Genomic DNA, 21,770 nt, shown 5'->3' on the forward strand with positions numbered 1-21,770 from the left:
TTCCACACATTTTTCAAGGCTCCCAAAATTTTCGCCCCCTCCCCCACCCTATGATCCACTTCCGCTTCCATGGTTCCATCCGCTGACAGATCCACTCCCAGATATCTAAAACACTTCACTTCCTCCAGTTTTTCTCCATTCAAACTCACCTCCCAATTGACTTGACCCTCACCCCTACTGCACCTAATAACCTTGCTCTTATTCACATTTACTCTCAACTTTCTTCTTCCACACACTTTACCAAACTCAGTCACCAGCTTCTGCAGTTTCTCACATGAATCAGCCACCAGCGCTGTATCATCAGCGAACAACAACTGACTCACTTCCCAAGCTCTCTCATCCCCAACAGACTTCATACTTGCCCCTCTTTCCAGGACTCTTGCATTTACCTCCCTTACAACCCCATCCATAAACAAATTAAACAACCATGGAGACATCACACACCCCTGCCGCAAACCTACATTCACTGAGAACCAATCACTTTCCTCTCTTCCTACACGTACACATGCCTTACATCCTCGATAAAAACTTTTCACTGCTTCTAACAACTTGCCTCCCACACCATATATTCTTAATACCTTCCACAGAGCATCTCTATCAACTCTATCATATGCCTTCTCCAGATCCATAAATGCTACATACAAATAAGAGCAAGGTTATTAGGTACAGTAGGGTTGAGGGTCAAGTCAATTGGGAGGTATGTTTGAATGGAGAAAAACTGGAGGAAGTAAAGTGTTTTAGAGATCTGGGAGTGAATCTGGCAGCGGATGGAACCATGGAAGCGGAAGTGAATCATAGGGTGGGGGAGGGGGCGAAAATCCTGGGAGCCTTGAAAAATGTGTGGGAGTCGAGAACATTATCTCGGAAAGCAAAAATGGGTATGTTTGAAGGAATAGTGGTTCCAACAATGTTTTATGGTTGCGAGGCGTGGGCTATGGATAGAGTTGTGCGCAGGAGGGTGGATGTGCTGGAAATGAGATGTTTGAGGACAATGTGTGGTGTGAGGTGGTTTGATCGAGTAAGTAATGTAAGGGTAAGAGAGATGTGTGGAAATAAAAAGAGCGTGGTTGAGAGAGCAGAAGAGGGTGTTTTGAAATGGTTTGGGCACATGGAGAGAATGAGTGAGGAAAGATTGACCAAGAGGATATATGTGTCGGAGGTGGAGGGAACGAGGAGAAGAGGGAGACCAAATTGGAGGTGGAAAGATGGAGTGAAAAAGATTTTGAGTGATCGGGGCCTTAACATGCAGGAGGGTGAAAGGCGGGCAAGGAATAGAGTGAATTGGATCGATTTGGTATACCAGGGGTTGACGTGCTGTCAGTGGATTGAATCAGGGCATGTGAAGCATCTGGGGTAAACCATGGAAAGCTGTGTAGGTATGTATATTTGCGTGTGTGGACATGTATGTATATACATGTGTATGGGGGTGGGTTGGGCCATTTCTTTCGTCAGTTTCCTAGCGCTACCTCGCAAACGCGGGAGACAGCGACAAAGTAGAAAAAAAAAAAAAAAAATTTATTTATTCTTATCTATTATACTTCATCGCTGTCTCCTGCGCTAGCGAGGTAGCACAAGGAAACAGACAAAAGAATGGTCCAACCCACCCACCTAAACATGTATATACATAAACACCCACACACGCACATATACATACCGATACATTTCAACATATACATACATATACATACACAGACATATAAATACATAAACATGTACATATTCATAAATACTGCCTTCATCCATTCCTGCTGCCACCCCGCCACACATGAAATGGCACCTCCCTCCCCCCCGTGTGTATGCGAGGTAGTGCTAGGAGAAGATAACAAAGGCCACATTCGTTCACACTCAGTCTCTAGCTGTCATGTGTACTGCATTGAAACCACAGCTCCTTTTCAACATCCACACCCCACAAAACTTTCCATGGTTTACCCAAGACACTTCACATGCCCTGGCTCAATCCACTGACAGTACGTCGAAACCAGTATACCACATCGTTCTAATTTACTCTATTCCTTGCATACCTTACACCCTTCTGTATGTTCAGGCCCCGATCACTCAAAATCTTTTTCACTCCATCCTTCCACCTCCAATTTGGTTTCCCACTTCTCCTCGTTCCCTCCACCTCCGACACATATATCCTCTTGGTCAATCTTTCCTCACTCATTCCCTCCATGTGACCAAGCCATTTCAATACACCCTCTTCTGCTCTCTCAACCACACTCTTTTCATTACCACACATCTCTCTTACCCTTTCATTACTTACTCGATCAGACCATCTCATACCACATATTGTCATCAAACATCTCATTTCCAACACGTCCATCCTCCTGCGCACAACCCTATCCATAGTCCACGCCTCGCAACCATATAACATTGTTGGAACCACTATTCCTTCAAACATACTCATTTTTCCTTTCCAAGATAATGTTCTCACCTTCCACACATTCTTCAACGCTCCCAGAACCTTTGCCCCCTCCCCCACCCTGTGACTCACTTCCGCTTCCATGGTTCCATCCACTGCCAAATCCACTCCCAGATATCTCAAACACTTCACTTCCTCCAGTTTTTCTCCATTCAAACTTACCCCCCAATTTACCTGTCCCTCAATCCTACTAAACCTAATAACCTTGCTCTTATTCACGTCTACTCTCAGCTTTCTTCTTTCACACACTTTACCAAACTCAGTCACCAGCTTCTGCAGTTTCTCACATGGATCAGCCACCAGCATTGTATCATCAGCGAACAACACCTGACTCACTTTCCAAGCCCTCTCCTCCATAACAGACTGCATACTTGCCCCTCTCTCCAATACTCTTGCATTCATCTCCCTAACAACCCCATCCATAAACAAATTAAACAACCATGGAGACATCATGCACACCTGCCGCAAACCTACATTCACTGAGAACCAATCACTTTCCTTTCTTCCTACTCGTACACATGCCTTATATCCTCGATAAAAACTTTTCACTGCTTCTAGCAAATTACCTCCCACACCATATACTCTTCATACCTTCCACAGAGCATCTCTATATACTCTATCATGTGCCTTCTCTAGATCCATAAATGCTACATACAAATCCATCTGTTTTTCTTAGTATTTCTCACATACATTCTTCAAAGCAAACACCTGATCCACACATCCTCTACCACTTCTGAAACCACACTGCTCTTCCCCAATCTAATGCTCTGTACATGCCTTCACGCTCTCAATCAATACCCTCCCATATAATTTTCCAGGAATACTCATCAAACTTATACCTCTGTAATTTGAACACTCACCTTTCTCCCCTTTGTCTTTGTACAATGGCATTATGCATGCATTCCGCCAATCCTCAGGCACTTCACCATGAACCATACATCCAATGAATATCCTCACCAACCAGTCAATAACACAGTCACCCCCATTTTTAATAAATTCCACAGCAATACCATCTAAATCCGCTGCCTTGAAAGCTTTCATTTATTTATATTATATCAATTCGCTGTCTCCTGTGTTTACAAGGTAGCACAAGGAAACAGACAAAAGAATGGCCCAACCCACCAACATACAGGTGTATATACATAAATGCCCACACACACATATACATACCTATACATTTCAACATATACATACATATACATACACAGACATATACACCTATAAACATGTAAATAGTAATACTTGCTGCCTTCATCCATTCCCGTCGCCACCCCGCCACACATGAAAAGGCACCCCCCCTCCCACCCCCGGGTACGCGAGGTAGCGCCACGAAAAGACAACAAAGGCCACACTCATTCACACTCAGTCTCTAGCGGTTATGTGTAATGCACCAAAACCACAGATACCCCTCCACATCCATGCCCCACAAAACTTTCCATGGTTTACCCATACCTCTCCACATCCATTCCCCACAAAACTTTCCATGGTTTACCCAAGACACTTCACATGCCCTGGTTCAATCCATCGACAGCACGTCGACCCCAGTATAACACATAGTTCCAAATCACTCTATTCCTTGCACGCCTTTCACCCTCCTGTATATTCAGGCCCCGACCACTCAAAATCTTTTTCACTCCATCCTTCCACCTGATATTTGGTCTCCCACTTCTCCTCGTTCCCTCCACCTCAGACACATATATCCTCTTTGTCAATCTTTCCTTCCTCATTCTCTCTATGTAACCAAACCATTTCAATACACCCTCTTCTGCTCTCTCAACCACAATCTTTTTATTACCACACACCCCTCTTACCCTTTCATTACTTACTCGATCAAACCACCTCACACCATATACTGTCCTCAAACATTTTATTTCCAACACATCCACCCTCCTCCGCACAACACTAACTATAGTCTATGCCTCGCAACCAAATACCATTGTTGGAACCACTATTCACTCAAACATAACATTTTTGCTCTCCCAGATAATGTTCTCGCCTTCCACACATTCTTCAACTCTCCCAGTACCTTTACCCCTTCCCCACCCTGTGATTCACTTCTGCTTCCATGGTTCCATCTGCTGCTAAATCCACTCCCAGATATCTAAAATACTTCACTTCCTCCAGTTTTTCTCCATTCAAACTTACCTCCCAATTAACTTGTACCTCAACCCTACTGACCTAATAACCTTGCTCTTATTCACATTTACTCTTAACTTTCTTCTTTCACACACTTTACCAAACTCAGTCACCAGCTTCTGCAGTTTCTCACCCGAATCGGCCACCAGCACTGCATCATCAGCGAACAACTGACTCACTTCCCAAGCCCTTTCATCCACAATAGACTGCATACTTGCCCCTCTCTCCAAGACTCTTGTATTCACCTCCCTAACCACACCATCCATAAAAAAAATTAAACAACAATAGAAACATCACGCACCCCTGCCGCAAACCAACATTCACTGGGAACCAATCACTTTCTTCTCTTCATACTCATACACATGCCTTACACCCTCAATAAAAACTTTTCACTGCTTCTAACAACTTACCTCCCACACCAAATACCCTTAACACCTTCCACAGAACATCTCTATCAACTCTTTATCATATGCCTTCTCCAGATCCATAAATGCTACACAAATCCATCTCTTTTTCTTTCCTCTAAGTACTTCTCATATACATTCTTCAATGCAAACACCTCATCCAGACATCCTCTACCACTTCTAATACCACAATGCTCTTCCCCAATCTGATGCTCTGTACATACTTTGTCGCTCTCTCCCGTGTTAGCGAGGTAGTGCAAGGAAACAGACGAAAGAATGGCGCAAACCATAAACATACACATGCATATACATACAAGCCCACACATGCACATATACACACCTATACATTTTAACATATACATACATATACATCTACAGACATACTCATATATACACATATACATATTCATATTTGCTGCCTTTATCCATTCCCATCGCCACCCTGCCACACATGAAATAGCATCCCCCCCATGAGGTAGTGCTAGGAAAAGACAAAAGGCCACATTTGTTCACACTCAGTCTCTAGCTGTCATGCACCAAAACCACAGCTCCCTTTCCACAGCCAGGCCCCACAAAACGTAGGAGTAAAGTCAGGGGTTGGTGAGAGGACAAGAGCAAAGGAAGGAGTAGCACTCCTCCTGAAGCAGGAGCTGTGGGAGTATGTGATAGAGTGTAAGAAAGTAAACTCTAGATTGATATGGGTAAAACTGAAAGTGGATGGAGAGAGATAGGTGATTATTGGTGCCTATGCACCTAGTCATGAGAAGAGAGATCATGAGAGGCAAGGGTTTTGGGAGCAGCTGAGTGAGTGTTAAAAGCTTTGATGCACGAGACCTGGTTATGGTGATGAGTGATTTGAATGCAAAGGTGAGTAATGTGGCAGCTGAGGGTATAATTGGTGTACATGGGGTGTTCAGTGTTCTAAATGGAAATGGGGAAGAGCTTGTACATTTGTGTGCTGAAAAAGGACTGGTGACTGCGAATACCTGGTTTAAAAAGAGATATCCATAAGTATATGTATGTAATTAGGAGAGATGGCCAAAGAGCATTACTGGATTATGTGTTAATTGATAGGCATGTGAAAGAAAGACTTCTAGGTGTTAATGAGCTGAGGGGGCAGCTGGAGGTGTTGGTGAATGGTTGGTAAAAAATATTCAGTGTATGTATGGTTCATGGTGAAGTGCCTGAGGATTGGCGGAATGTATGCATAGTGCCACTGTACAAAGGCAAAGGAGATAAAGGTGAGTGATCAAATTACAGAGGTCCAAGTTTGTTGAGTATTACTGGGAAATTATATGGAAAGGTATTGATTGAGAGCATCAGATTGGGGAAGAGCACTGTTGTTTCAGAAGTGGTAGAGGATGTGTGGATCAGGTGTTTGGTTTGAAAAATGTTTGTGAGAAATACTCAGAAAAACAGATGGATTTGTATATAGCATATATGGATCTAGAGAAGGCATATGATAGGGTTGATAGAGATGCTTTGTGGAAGGTATTAAGAGTATGTGGTGTGGGAGGTAAGTTGCTAGAGGCAGTGAAATGTTTTTATCAAGGATGTAAGGCATGTGTACGAGTAGGAAGAGAGGAAAGTGATTGGTACCCAGTGAATGTCGGTTTGTGGCAGGGGTGCATGATGTCTCCATGGTTGTTTAATTTGTTTATAGATGAGGTGGTTAGGGAAGTGAATGCAAGAGTTTTGGAGAGAGGGGCAAAAATGCAGTCTGTGGTGGAGAGGGCTTGGGAAGTGTGTCAGTTGTTGTTCACTGATGATACAGCACTGGTGGCTGATTCAGGTGAGAAACTGCAGAAGCTGGTGACTAGATTTGGTAAAGTGTACGAAAGAAAAAAGCTGAGAGTGAATGTGAATAAAAGCAAGGTTATTAGGTTCAGTAGGGTTGGGGGACAAGTAAATTGGGAGGTAAGTTTGAATGGAGAAAAACTGGAGGAAGTAAGGTGTTTTATATATCTGGGAGTGGATTTAGCAGTGGATGGAACCATGGAAGTGAAAGCAAGTTACCGGGTGGGGGAGGGGGCGAAGGTTCTGGGAGTGTTGAAGAATGTGTGGAAGGTGAGAACATTATCTCGGAGAGCAAAAATGAGTATGTCCGAAGTAATAGTGGTACCAACAATGTTATATGGTTGCGAGGCATGGGCTATAGATAGGGTTGTGCGGAAGAGGGTGGATGTGTTGGAAATGAGATGTTTAAGGGCAATCTATGGCATGAAGTTGTTTGATAGAGTAGGTAATGAAAAGGTAAGAGAGATGTGTGGAAAGAAAAAGAGTGTGGTTGAGAGAGCAGAGGAGGGTATAACGAAATGGTTTGGTCACATGGAGAGAATGAGTGAGGAAAGATTGACCAAGAGGATATATGTGTCAGAGGTGGAGGGAATGAGGAGAAGTGGGAGACCAAATTGGAGGTGGAAGGACAGAGTGAAAAAGATTTTGAGCGATCGGGGCCTGAACATACAGGAGGGTGAAAGGCATGCAAGGAATAAAGTGAATTGCAATGATGTGGTATACTGGGGTCGACGTGCTATCAGTGGATTGAACCAGGGAATGTGAAGCGTCTAGGGTAAACCATGGGAAGTTTTGTGGGGCCTGGATGTGGAAAGGGAGCTTTGGTTTTGGTGCATTACACATGACAGCTAAAGACATTTACATATATATACAAAAACGCCCACACATGCAAATATACATACATATACACTTCAACGTATACATACATATAACTACACAGACACATACATATATACACAATTACATATCCATATTTGCTGCCTTTCATTCATTCCCGTCACCACCCTGCCACACACAAAACAGCATCCTCCCCCTCCAGCGCTACTGAGATGGCCTTGATTAGGACCTTAGTTGCCCATGCCATCTCAGCTAAAAAGAAAAAAAATTAAGCTACTTCATCTGGTAAGAAAGTGTGGCTGCCAGTGCAAGCATAAACACCTATTTGTTTTGCCTGTAAGCAGAAGCAGCTGAATCTAGAATTTTCATTGTATACATACCAGCCACAATGAACAGAAAAAATCAAGATGGTGAATATGCCCCACCAACTTAAAAAGTATTATGTTATAATTCAACCTAAGGGTACAAAATCAGGGTGCTCATGATGCTCTTTTTCATACTTTACCTCAAGGCGATTTTGTAAGCTCATTCATCCTCATAACTCTGGTCTTGAACCAACCTGCATTTTTGCTTCTTTAATTTTGTGTTCTTTTTGGTGCTGCAACTCACAGATTGACATACTTTCCACGACCTGTCTCATTAAGTATATTTTGTGGATATTGGTCCAGCAAGTTTTTAATTTCTCCCCATTAGGAATACAAGATGTTTCTTAAAATATGACTTTCAAAGTTTTGGGCATTATATCTTAACACTTTCCCTTACTGTACTTCAAGCATCTTTTGAATGCTGTAGGATTTTTTAGCCATGTCTGCCTGTCATACCACCAGGGAATAAGTTCTGAGAGTTATTTAGGACTATGCCTTCCGATGATTTCCATGAATACATCTCTCTCCCGTTTGCAATTCAAAAAATTATGACTGATTTGAGTCATTCTCAATAATTTTGATTACTGATGGAAAGCATGGACCAAGAATAATCTCTGCACTTCTAGTATGATAGTTCAGCCCACCTTGATTATTTCTGTTAGTTTCTTTCATACCTGATCAATTTCCCACATTTGTAAGGAAGCACCAGGAACAGACAAAGAAAGGCCATGTCCACTTACGTCCATTCTCTAGCTGTTGTGTGTTACATACCAAAACACATCATTATTCTTGTATGAAGAGAATATATGCATTCAAGATAATCAGTTTTGTAAGTCTTAATATTTTATTTAAGAAATAACAGTTGCTCTGTTTTACTCATGAAATGTCAAGTCAAGAGGGAGAACCATAATAAATCTTTAGTAATTCTTTTCTGAGTTACGGTGACATTTGACTGTGGCCAGTATATTTCAAGAGATCTTATACCATTACCCATAATGAAAGAACTGTAACATTTCCAATAAAAAGCATGTTGGCTTAAATGGCAAACTAGAAAAAATGACTATGGCACCAAACTATCTTCACCATAGCGTATCCTAAGAACAAGATTTTCACAAACATTCAGGTACCATCGGCAAATATCAATATGAAATTTTGGTTTGTGTCTGTATGTATGTCAAATGTCAAAATGAGAAACAGTGAAGATATAAGTATAGTTCCATAGCAAACATAGGCTTTAAGTGTGGAGTCACCAGCTATTATTTGGACTACAACATTTTGTGATCAGCAGTTAAGCTGTTGTCATTTCCCACTTTACCAGATACTTGTTTCTGTGTTAACACTAAGGCCACTATGTTAAAGGCTCTTCCTTACAGAATAGGTCCATACATTTTTAAAAACAGATGTTCAGATAATGAATATACCTTCTTCTATACAGGTCTGATAAGGTGATGAGTGGAAAAGGGAAAGGCAGGCTGACGGCGAGTGTATGATACTTATGATTCTGTTTCAAGAGAAATTTCACATAATCTATTTATCTATTATTACCCCAGGGCCTCTTTTGAAGAAAGAATCCTAGTGTTAGATAAGACCCCATAGCCTCTTTCTAAGAATGAACCCAGATGATACCTAAGACCTCTATCCAGAGATTCCTGCAACCTAAGGCTGCACTACTTCCAGTAACAAGGAAATGTGGACTCCTTTGGAGTCATACCAATTTCAAATTATATACACCTATGCATACTGCACACTTCATGCTTTCTTTCTAGACATAATTTCACACTATATAAACTAAGCACGACACACATACATATCACTTACATATTATCTAACCATACTTACAAAGGCAAAACTTTACTTACACATAATTTTCCAGCTAGGTAATAAGCTACTAGGGACAACTATGAGTACAAATGCTCCCCGACTCACATGGGTTACACTAAAGATTTTTCTACTTTACGATGGTGTGACAGCAATATGCATTCAGTAAAAACTGTAATTTGAATTTTGATCTTTTCCCATGCTAGCGATATTCGGTACAATACTCTCTTGTGATGCTGTGCAGCAGCAGCAAGCTGCAGCTTCCAGTCAGCCACACAATCACAAGTGCCTCCTAATATTTATTCTCGAACCTCATTAGAAGAAAGAGAAATTGATGACTCTGTCGATGTAGCACCCTCATCATCTAGCAATTAATTTTAGTGTTATATGCTTCAAACCTTCTTCAGGCCCAGTGTGCCTTCAGTTGTGCACATTAATGGTGAGTACCCATACAACATATGTCTCTTTTTCAGTACAGTATTCATTAAATTACTTGAGATATTCAACACTTTATCATAAAAAAGGCTTTGTGTTCGACGATTTTGTCCAACTGTAGGCTAATGTAAGTGTTCTGAGAACATTTAAGGTATGCTAGGTTAAGCTATGATGTTCAGTGGGTTAGGTGTACATTATCAAATGAATTAAAAGTATTTTCAACTTACAATTGGTTTATCGGAACATAACCCCATCGCAAGTCGATGAACATCTGTAATACGTAGATACGTAGAATCAAACACCAGCTGGAATTTCAAACAATGTCAGGAGCCAACAAAACAGCATATGATACATAGAGCAGTCTGTTAAAATGTGCAGCACATTACATGTGGAGCAGTGAAAAGGTAGAGTGTATACAATATCAATTACAGGGGCTTTTCCTACAGCCAAAGTTCTCGTTATGACCAAGAATACTTCTTGATGGCATACAGTTAGATACTACATTTTGAGCAATCTGATGGGATGTACACCAAAAAGAAACCTGCCTAATTCTTAGATGAAGTTCAGAGGTCTTCCCATGGTGTCTCTTATGTTTATCAGCAGAAGGCTGAAAAGACATAAACTTCTAAAATTCATCTTATTTTTCCAAAACATTTTCTTGCAGCATCTCAGATATTTTGTGAATCTAATTTGCACATATTACTCAATCTTTCATTCCATCCCGACAAAGGTATCTGTAAGAAGATTTAAGACTTACTCTATAATCAGTCTTTACCAATATCTGATCAATCAATTATTTAACTTGACCATACATAGCTAACAAGCTTTTGTACTTGCAAGTCTTTATTACTTTTAACACTGTACATCTTTCCATTATCTATATCCTCTACCTACTCTCATAACTCCTACTTAAATCACCTAAAAATTCAGCCCCACTGCGCTAATAATTACCTATCTCTACCTTAGCAAAGTTAGACAACATTCATAAAACACCACAGCAAGCTTCTTGCAAACACAACATCCAATTTCCAATTAATAAAGCCTCTCAGAGTATCTCCAACAATTTTTTCTTGTTACTTTACTCTCAACTTAAGCTTTCCTACCTTTTCTGAACACTACTTATGAACATCAATACCACCTGACAAACTTGGTTTTCTAATTTCAAAATGACCTTACACAAAAACTTCTCATCTCTTTCAAAAGCGAGAAATTGCCATTATATTCACTTTCCTTTCGCGTCAACTAAATCTACAAAGGAATACAAACAATAACAGACCAATGGTTCCTTTTTGAAGCTGTTTTTGCAACAGGAAGAAATCAGAAGCAATGATAAGAAGGAGTAGAAAAGTAAAAAGATGGCTTTAGGAGAAATGGCTGCACCAAGGAGGTATGAATGACAGTCATGTACTTGAAGTACTTCATCTTTAAATTCAATCCTTAATAATATCTATGGTACTGTTTTCAATTATCATAACTGGTAAATCATTCCATATGTAAATTTTCCACCTAAAGAAAAAGTACTTTGCCTTATTCCAGGTAAAACATTTGCCAACAAATTTCTATCCACTACTAAGAAAGCCAATAAATTCAGCCTTAAGCTTCTTAGACCAAGATTATGAAAACCTTTCATGATTCTGAATAATTGTATCCTTTCAACTCATACCATTCTCTTTTCTAAGCTACATAATTCTAAGTTTTCTAATCAGCTTATAAAACATTACTCTGTACAGATATTTTTATTGCATACTGCTGTATCATTTCCATTCTGTCTGTCTTTAGGGTGTCCAAAACTATCCACAATATTTTCTTTTTCTATACATGTTCACTAATCCCCACATTAATGAGGTAGCGTCACGAATAGAGGACTGAGACTTAAAGAGGAAAAATCCTTACTTGGCCCCCTTCTCTGTTCCTTCTTTTGTTAAAGTAAATACTGGAGGGGAGGATTTCCAGCTCCCTGCTCCCATCCCTTTTAGTTGCCTTCTACGACACACAGGGAGTACATGTAAAGTATTCTTTCTCCCTTATCCCCAGGGATACTGCACGGTATTAAAGGTGGGTTTATATCTGTGAATTGTAAAAAGTGAAGATTAGTTTCTAATACTTAAATCTGCACACCCTACTGATGAATCTCGGAATTCTGCTTGTCTTTGTTACTGCCTTATGCATAACAAAATAGGCTTTAAGTCAACAGAAATCAATACACCTCAAACTTTTCCTTCAATATCATTAGTAGCTAAACAGAATTCATCACAAAGCTCATCTGCCTCCATTGTAAGCTTTAAGTCATCAGAAAGTATTACACCTCAATCTTTTCCCACATCTGCCTTTTGCATAATTCATACCAAAGCTACATCAAACATAATTACACCTCAATCTTTTTCTTCATTTACTTTTTTGTAGCTCAAAAGTATGAAATATTGTTCACACATCTAGGGTGAATCATCTTCCACCCCTCTGTTGACTAAAGTGAAGTTAAAAGCCTTCCCTTTCTAATTCTCTTGGCATCACCTCTCTTAAGCTTCCCCCTTCCATATGTTGCAATGTTGCTGCTGCTCTCTCTCCATTCTACAGAAAGTAATTATGCCACTGATCTTGTGAGTTGTCTGCAAGTGTTCCCACCACCAGTGTTTGGATGCGTAACATGAAACTGGATGCTGATTCCCAAACTTTCTGCGGAGTCTGGCTACTCAAGGATTGGCTGTTATGACACCTTCTTCCTTCAAACAGATAAGTAGTAGAATTTTCTACCTCTTTCTTCCCTCTTCATATAAACTTTTCTTCCTTTCAGAGTTAAGTCTACAAATACCTGCGAAGCCCTGATTAAATTAATTTCTCTTTTCTTTTCCTTTTGCTTTTTCTTTCAACTGGGTTGGCCTCAATTGGAGCATGTTTAGCCTATGCCTTGCTGGTCACTATAAAAAAATTATTTTCCATACATATTTTCAGCCTTTGGCTGCCCTTATTCAACAATCTGTTTATCATTATTAATACTATTATCATTATTTTATCATAATTATTGTCAGATCAGTTATAATCATCATACTCACTGCTATCATAATTATCATTATTATTCTAATATCAACTATTCTCACATAAGCATTATAGAATCTTAGCATTTAACAGTCTTCCACAAACCCAAGGTATGGTTAAAATTTCCATAACTCACTTACCATTCACACTATGTTAAGACTCTTAAATGCTAAAAAATGCAACAAGGCACCAGTCATGGTTTCGATAAGTGACAACAGCATACAGTTCCTCAAAAAAAATGTTGGTTTTACTTCAACACAAACAATGTACTATATCTACTATCAGGAGAGAACTTTTCATATTGAGCACCAGTCACAAATCATGACACCTAAATTTCATCTCAAGTTTAGGTAGATTTATAAGGGCATCAACTTAAAAAGTATGGGTAAAACCATTCTCATACAATTTCTTGGACCTTCATCAAACCTAACCTATTCAGGTAAAAGGATGCCACCAAACATCTGTGATACACCATATAAGCTCAAGACCATGCTTAATAGTCTGATCTTTAACTTCATATATGTGACACAACTAAAGATATCAAGGTTGATTTGTATCAAATCTAAATATGATAATAATCCATTACTAGATTATAGTCTTGACAGAAAATTACAGATCACCTAAAGTTCTACCCATGGTATAGCATACATGATTAGATGACTATCATTAAACTATCACATTTTAAAGATAAACAATAAACATATCATGCTAACATGAAGTACTGACAGTAGTAAGTTACAATGCACGATACCATAACGTACAGTGTGTATACGTAACAACCATAATGTACAGTGTGTATACTTAACAACTAAGTGAAAAACCTTTACTACATAAATGAAAATCTTTGAACACTTACATAACCAGAAATCATGGGTCATCCTAGGCTAGGGCCACAATATTACTGCAGTAGCCCTCATGGTGCCACTTTTGCCTGGACTTCCTCATGCTGAAAAACAATTGCAGTAATAATAAACCTCATCATACTGCTGTTAGGGAGGTGAATGCAAGAGTTTTGGAAAGAGGGGCAAGAATGAAGTCTGTTGTGGATGAGAGATCTTGGGAAGTGAGTCAGTTGTTGTTCGCTGATGATACAGCGCTGGTGGCTGATTCATGTGAGAAACTGCAGAAGCTGGTGACTGAGTTTGGTAAAGTGTGTGAAAGAAGAAAGTTAAGAGTAAATGTGAATAAGAGCAAGGTTATTAGGTACAGTAGGGTTGAGGGTCAAGTAAATTGGGAGGTAAGTTTGTATGGAAAAAATCTGGAGGAAGTAAAGTGTTTTAGATATCTGGGAGTGGATCTGGCAGCGGATGGAACCATGGAAGCGGAAGTGAATCATAGGGTGGGGGAGGGAGCGAAAATTCTGGAAGCCTTGAAGAATGTGTGGAAGTCGAGAACATTATCTCGGAAAGCAAAAATGGGTATGTTTGAGGGAATAGTGGTTCCAACAATGTTGTATGGTTGCGAGGCGTGGGCTATGGATAGAGTTGTGCGCAGGAGGGTGGATGTGCTGGAAATGAGATGTTTGAGGACAATGTGTGGTGTGAGGTGGTTTGATCGAGTAAGTAATGTAAGGGTAAGAGAGATGTGTGGAAATAAGAAGAGCGTGGTTGAGAGAGCAGAAGAGGGTGTTTTGAAATGGTTGGGGCACATGGAGAGAATAAGTGAGGAAAGATTGACAAAGAGGATATATGTGTCGGAGGTGGGGGGAACGAGGAGAAGTGGGAGACCAAATTGGAGGTGGAAAGATGGAGTGAAAAAGATTTTGAGTGATCGGGGCCTGAACATGCAGGAGGGTGAAAGGCGGGCAAGGAATAGAGTGAATTGGATCGATGTGGTATACCAGGGTTGACGTGCTGCCAGTGGATTGAATCAGGGCATGATAAGCATCTGGGGTAAACCATGGAAAGTTGTGTGGGGCCTGGATGTGGAAAGGGAGCTGTGGTTTCGGGCATTACTGCATGACAGCTAGAGACTGAGTGTGAACAAATGAGGCCTTTGTTGTCCTTTCCTAGCGCTACCCCGCACACATGAGGGGGGAGGGGGATGGTATTCCATGTGTGGTGGGGTGGCAATGGGAATGAGTAGGGGCAGGCAGTGTGAATTGTATGCATGGGTATATATATATATATATATGTATGTGTCTGTGTGTGTATATGTATGTGTACATTGAGATGTATAGGTATGTATATTTGCATGTGTGGACGTGTGTGTATATACATGTGTATGGGGGTGGGTTGGGCCATTTCTTTCGTCTGTTTCCTTGCGCTACCTCGCAAACGCCGGAGACAGCGATCAAAGCAAAATAAATCAATAAATAAATACTGCTGATCAACATAAAATTCTTTATGAAAATGGCTGATCGCACCATAGCAGTTGATCTTACACCATACAACTCAATCCAAAAGCTAAAAGTATCATTTTCATACTAAGTAATAAGTGGGAGGTAAGTGAGCTGTGCTTCAGAGTTTTAAACCCTCCAGATTTAAGGTAACTTCGTATAAAAACAAATGAATCATTTTATTTTTCATAAAGAAAGTTTGAACACTATACCTTAAGTATAATAATTACCAAATCACCTACTTGTTCAGTACAAGGACATAATTCTACATATTTGGAGCCCCATCTCCTGAACTTTTAATGCCATCAAGTAGCCTTTTAAACCTTCGTAAACTGCTCTGGCATTCACTGCCTCAATGGTTTGTTTATTCCAGCCATCCACCATCCTAACACTAAACCAGTACAACTGAACATCCTCTCTAGCAAGATTTTTACCCACCTTTTTATTATGGTCTTTGGTTACTCTGGTGTTAATAATTTCTTGAATAACTATTCCTAATCAATATCATCCTGCTGATCTAGAAATTTGGAGGCTGTTATCAGGTCCCCTCTTTCTCTCCTCTCCTCCATGGTGAACACCTTCGTAGTCCTCCACTTCTCAACATAGTTCAGTTACCTTAATTTAGGTACCACCTCATTTGTTCTCAGTACCCTATCAATCAGATATTTGTACTTCTTTATGTGCAGTGACCAGAAATGTAATACCATTACAATTTCTATGAAAGTCATGGTGTTAACCTGGACCTTTCTAAAAGTTTCTGCAGACCAAGGCTGCACTTTTTCTAGTAGCAGTGAACTGGAGATTCCTTTGAAGTGAGAAGTTCTTTGACAAGACTGTACTCCCAAAGATACAGTCTCACTAAAGGCAACTTTTCAATCGCAGTGTAACCTCAAGCCCACAGAGACCACTAACATCCCTACTACAGGTTCTAAATGTAATTCATCTGCAACCTTGGCAGGGAAAAAAATAAACAATGGTCCCATTCATGTACAATGTACTGACACCAGTGTCTACTATCCACTGCCAAGCCTCAAATATTTTCTTTAGTTTGCTTCAACCGCTTCCAATGCCATTGTTCACCTTAACGAAAGAATGTCAACCCAAAACACTATTTCAACCTGAACTATTCTGTCCCATGTGCAAATCTAATCCTTCTGAATGTTCAAATCTTGAAAGCCAAAACCTCCTTCAGTCTATCTTTCCATTTCCTTCTCACTCACCCTCTCCATATGTCTGAACTATTTCAGCACTTCCTGGCCAGATCTCTCATCACACACAAAACAAGATTAATACTCTTTATGACCAGTGATCCCAGCAGTGGGGATGGTCAGCTTCCTGAGCACTATGGGAGGCTCATAAGAGATAGAAAGGACTTCAGGTGCTCAAGATATATAATAAATAAGACTCTACCCACTTGAGGTTTCACCACAAGTGAAAATCTGCATATGTTAAGGCTGTATCATCAGGAGCATTGTCTTGTCAAAGAACTTCTCTCCAGTAGAGTATATCATTTCCCTACAGGTAATAGTGTAGCCATGTACCTGCAGGAGCTCTTGGAAAAGGTGTCCTGGAGTAATTACATATATGTCTATCTCCACATAAGTCTTCAGTCACTCTATTAACCCTAGACTGACATGAATCCAGATCACACCTTCAGTCACCTTGAACAGTCAGTCATTCCCACACAACGAAACACCAAACATTGTAGGTATCACATATGAAACAAAGCTATCCATCTCTCTTTCTATCTATCTGTATCTCTGATGCTCAGTCCCTCCAGGCACTCCTATCAAGAAAGTGACCATGACAACAGAGTCTTCACTTATACCTGATTGTTTAATTTGCTAATGGATGGGGTGGTTGGAGAGGTAAATGCAAGACTTCTGGAGAGAGGGGCAAGTATGAAGTCTGTTGTGGATGAAATGGCTTGGGAAGTGAGTCAGTTGTTGTTCGCTGATGATACAGCGCTGGTGGCTGATTCATGTGAGAAACTGCAGAAGCTGGTGACTGAGTTTGGTAAAGTGTGTGAAAGAAGAAAGTTAAGAGTAAATGTGAAAAAGAGAAAGGTTATTAGGTTCAGTAGGGTTGAGGGACAAGTAAATTGGGATGCAAGTTTGAATGGAGAAAAATTGGAGGAAGTGAAGTGTTTTAGATATCTGGGAGTGGACTTAGCAGCAGATGGAACCATGGAAGCGGAAGAGAGTCACAGGATGGGGGAGGGGGTGAAGGTTCTGGGAGCAATGAAGAATGTGTGGAAGAAGAGACCATTATCTCAGAGAGCAAAAATGGGTATGTTTGAAGGAATAGTAGTCCCAACAATTTTACATGGCTGCGAGGCATGGGCTATAGACAGGGTTGTAAAGAGAAGGGTGGATGTGTTACAAATGAAATGTTTGAGGACAATGTGGTGTGATGTGGTTTGATCGACTATATAATGTAAGGGTAAGAGAGATGAGTGGAAATAAAGAGTATGGTTGAGAGAGCAGATGAGGGTGTGCTGAAATGGTCTGGACATATGGAGAGAATGATTGATGAAAGACTGACAACGAGGATATACGTGTCAGAGGTGGAGGGAACAAGATGAAGCAGGAGACCAACTTGGAGGTGGAAGGATGGAGAAGAAAATATTGAGCGATCAGGGCCTGACCATACAGGAGGGTAAGAGGCATGCAAGGAACAGAGTGAATTGGAACAATGTGGAATACCAGTCAATGTGCTGTCAGTGGACTGAATCAGGGAATGTGAAGCGTTGAGGTAAGCCATGAAAAGATCTGTACACACACATATCAATGTTGAGGATATACACCCTCAGGTGCAGACAGGAGATATACATCATCATCTGTACTTAGAAAATCCTTAAAGGTAAGGTTCCTACGTTACATTCCAAAATAACATTCTACTGGCATGACTAGCATGAAAGACTGTAAAATACTAACCCTGTAATCAAAAGGTGCAATATGTACAAAAAGAGTGCACACCGTAAACATCTGGAGCCCACAAGTCTTCAAAACTTTGCTATCTAACATCAGAAACAGATGGTATGCACAGGAGACGTTCAAGAATGTAATGAACAAGTAACTACAAAGTGTAATGGACCAGCCAGTTTGAGGGGCTATGTGAGCCAGATGGCTGGAAATCCTCCCCTCTCGGTTTTTTTTTTTTAATTTTCCAAAAGAAGGGACAAAGAAGGGGGCCAAGTGAGGATATTCCCTCAAAGGTCCAGTCCTCTGTTCTTGGCGCAACCTCGCTAATGCAGGAGATGGCGAATAGTATGAAAGGAAGAAAGATAAAGATCAGTGGCTAGGGGAAACTAGATGTTACCATAAATTCCATTGATTCCTGAGAATAAAAGGAGAGAGCTTGTGGAGAAGTTTCAAAGTTGTAGCTTGGATGTGCTGGGGAGCAGGAAACTTCATCATATCCTTGTGAAGGGTGTGGAATGAAAATGGAAATGATGAATGCAAGTTATGGGAGAGCATGGAAGGAGTGGTATGGATTGGACAGGAATGAGTGAAAACTATCAGGGAAGAGAGAAAGAAGGATATGCAATTCTGCTATAACCAAGAGTGGAGGACGGTGTTACAGAACATGGACAAAATGGGTCAAGAGCAGTGTGGGTGAAAGGAAGATTGGGAGTGTGAAGTATCTAAGGGAATGTGTTTAGGTGCCTGAAAATATGAAGACTGTGCGAGGTAAGGATGAAATGAAGCTTTTCAGGAAAAATTTGAATGACTATCATAAATGGTTTTGAAAATGAGAGAAACGTGGTTGTATTGGGTAATGTGAATGAGTAAATGGGAGGTGATAAAAGTGGTAAGTTAGTTAGCAAATGGGAAGTGCCTGGACTAAATGAGAATGGAAGTTAACTTATGGATACTAGCGCTAAGAGGAGTATATTCCTTACAAACACCTTTTTTCAGCACAAGATGATCCACAGATATACAGTAATGAGGAATGATGGAAGAGAAGAACAAAAGGCTTTGATTGACTATGTGGCAGTGGATGAAAGATTAAGAAAGGCCGTGCTAGATACTACAGTTGAGAGAGGCGTCTTGGGAGACTGATCATTTTGCAATTCTTGTGTGGATGAGGATCAGAGAGAAGTGGGGGTATGATATAAGGAAGAATGGTGAGGTAAAAGCATTGGCAAGCAAGATGAATAGAAAAAATGCAAGGAGTATGAAAGGTAGGTAACTGAAAGCTTTGATGGAAGTGCAATGAATGTAGGGATGTATTCATGTATGAAAGAGAGGGATGTATTCATGTATGAAAGAGGTGTTTTAAATATTCAGAGAAATACTATTAAAGTTGTAGAATTAGTAATTGGATAAAAGGTCATAAGATACAGGAATAAAAAGGGATATGCTTGGAGGACAGAAGAGATTAGAAATGCAATGGGAGAGAAGGGAAAGACATATGGTAGATTGCTAGACAGGAATGAATCAGTGGAAGTTCAGTAGAGGAGGAGGGAAGAATACAAAATATGTAGGCAGAATGTTGACAAGCTGACAGAGGAAAGAAAAGAAAGAGTATATGAAGATTATGAATGATGAGTGAAAAGTTTTGGGGTAATAGGGGTAACAAGAAACTATAATGAAAAAATGTTAAAAAAGGAAAGAGGTGGATGTAAGAATGGAAATATTAACATGAGAAGTAAGGAAGGGGAGTTGCTGAATCAAAAAGAGGAAGTGAAAACAAGATGGAAAGAGTATTTTGAAGAACTGATGAATGTGGGAGAAGGGGAGGCAGCAGTTGTTACATGCATGGGAAAAAGGATGGAAGGAAGAGGATACAAGTGCAGGAGCCTACTGCAAAAAGGGAGGTAAGGAGGGCATTAATGAGGCTGAAGGTAGAAAGGCACCTGGAGTGGATGAGATTAGGGCTGAAAGGCATCGAAACAGAAGGTTAAGCCTATAGACAGGAAAGCTATTATTGTTCCTTTCTCCAGAAGAAAAGGTGATATGGATGTATGTAGCAATTATAGGGAATACGTCAATTAAGTAACAGGAAAATCGTATGCAAGAGTGTTGATGATAGAGTGATGGAAGGGACTGAATGCAGAATAAGTGATGAGCAAAGAGGGTTTTAGGAAAGGTAAGGGATGTGTGGATAGATTTTTGTGGTAAAGATAACCATGGAGAAGTATTTAGTAAAAGGTAAGAATTTATAAGCAGCTTTTATGGATCTGGAGAAAGTGTATGACAGAGTTGAGTGGAATGTTTTGTGGCGTGTGTTAAGGATATATGGAGTGGGGAACAACTGATGGATAGTGTGAAAGCCTTCTAGAGGAGTAAATGCATGTGTAAGACTGGATGGAGAGTTAGAGCGAAAGTTTTGGTATACATGTAGGTGTAAAGCAGGGTTGTGTGTTGCCAGAAAGACTTTCTAATATATACATAGATGGAGGGATAAGAGAGATGAAAGCAAAACTAGGGAAAATGGGTGCAGAGGTGGAGTTTGGTAGTGATATATGGTAGCCTGTTGCAAGCCTGTTTGCAAATGATACTGAGTTGTTTGCTGAGAGTGAAGAGGACTTGCAGAAGAATGTGTGTTTTAGGTTGTGTGTAAATGCAAGTAAAAGTAAACTAAAGGTGTATGAAAGGAATCAGAGCAAAAGTATAGATTTTGTAAAACCATATAGAGTGAAACATGAAAGTGTACTAAATTGTGATTTGGATATGGGAGGTTGAAAGACTGGAAGAGGTGGGAGAATTCTAATATTCAATAACTGTCATGGGTTAGTTTGATAACATGGATAGAGAGATAAGGGAGAGAGCAGTACAGGGTAGAAGAGTTAACAAGTCCCTTAACTGAATAATGAAGGGTATAGGTGTAAGTATGGAAGTGGAGAGATGATTAAGGGACAGCATAATCCCACCAACCCTTATCTATGCTAGTGAAATATGGACATGGATAAGTTCAGCGGTCAAGAATCCAGGCAATGGAAATGAGCTATTTGAGAAGAGCATGTGGTGTGACTAGATGGAAAGATGAGAGAAATAATGGGGTGTATGAGAAATGTTGTATGGCAAGGAATGAAAAGAGAACAAAGTGTGGAATGGTAAAATGGGTGAAACAATACTTTGAGGTGTTTCAGCATATGGAAAGAATACAAGACTGGGAGTTTAAAAGGACAGTGTACAAAAGTATAATTATAGGTGTTAGTATGAGAGCAAGACCACTTC

At 40.2% G+C, this 21,770-nt stretch overlaps 1 protein-coding gene across 10 annotated transcripts in view; it reads right to left on the reverse strand.

Moving 5' to 3' along the window:
* LOC139766865 (uncharacterized) overlaps positions 1–21,770 on the reverse strand; it is a 163,997-nt gene that overhangs the window by 132,242 nt on the left and 9,985 nt on the right. For 7 of the 10 annotated variants that reach the window (XM_071695864.1, XM_071695867.1, XM_071695870.1 and 4 more), the window contains exon 2: positions 14,104–14,193. Coding sequence is in view for 4 of the 10 variants with exons in the window: in XM_071695863.1 (XP_071551964.1) it covers positions 14,104–14,125 (22 nt within the window). In the remaining 6 variants the exon portion in view is untranslated. Of the gene's footprint in view, positions 1–10,441; positions 10,520–14,103; positions 14,194–21,770 lie in introns of all 10 variants that reach the window. The other 3 variants (XM_071695865.1, XM_071695869.1, XM_071695868.1) reach the window with 2 other exon arrangements.

The sequence above is a fragment of the Panulirus ornatus genome, chromosome 58, assembly GCF_036320965.1.
Source record: "Panulirus ornatus isolate Po-2019 chromosome 58, ASM3632096v1, whole genome shotgun sequence".
NCBI lineage: Eukaryota > Metazoa > Arthropoda > Malacostraca > Decapoda > Palinuridae > Panulirus > Panulirus ornatus.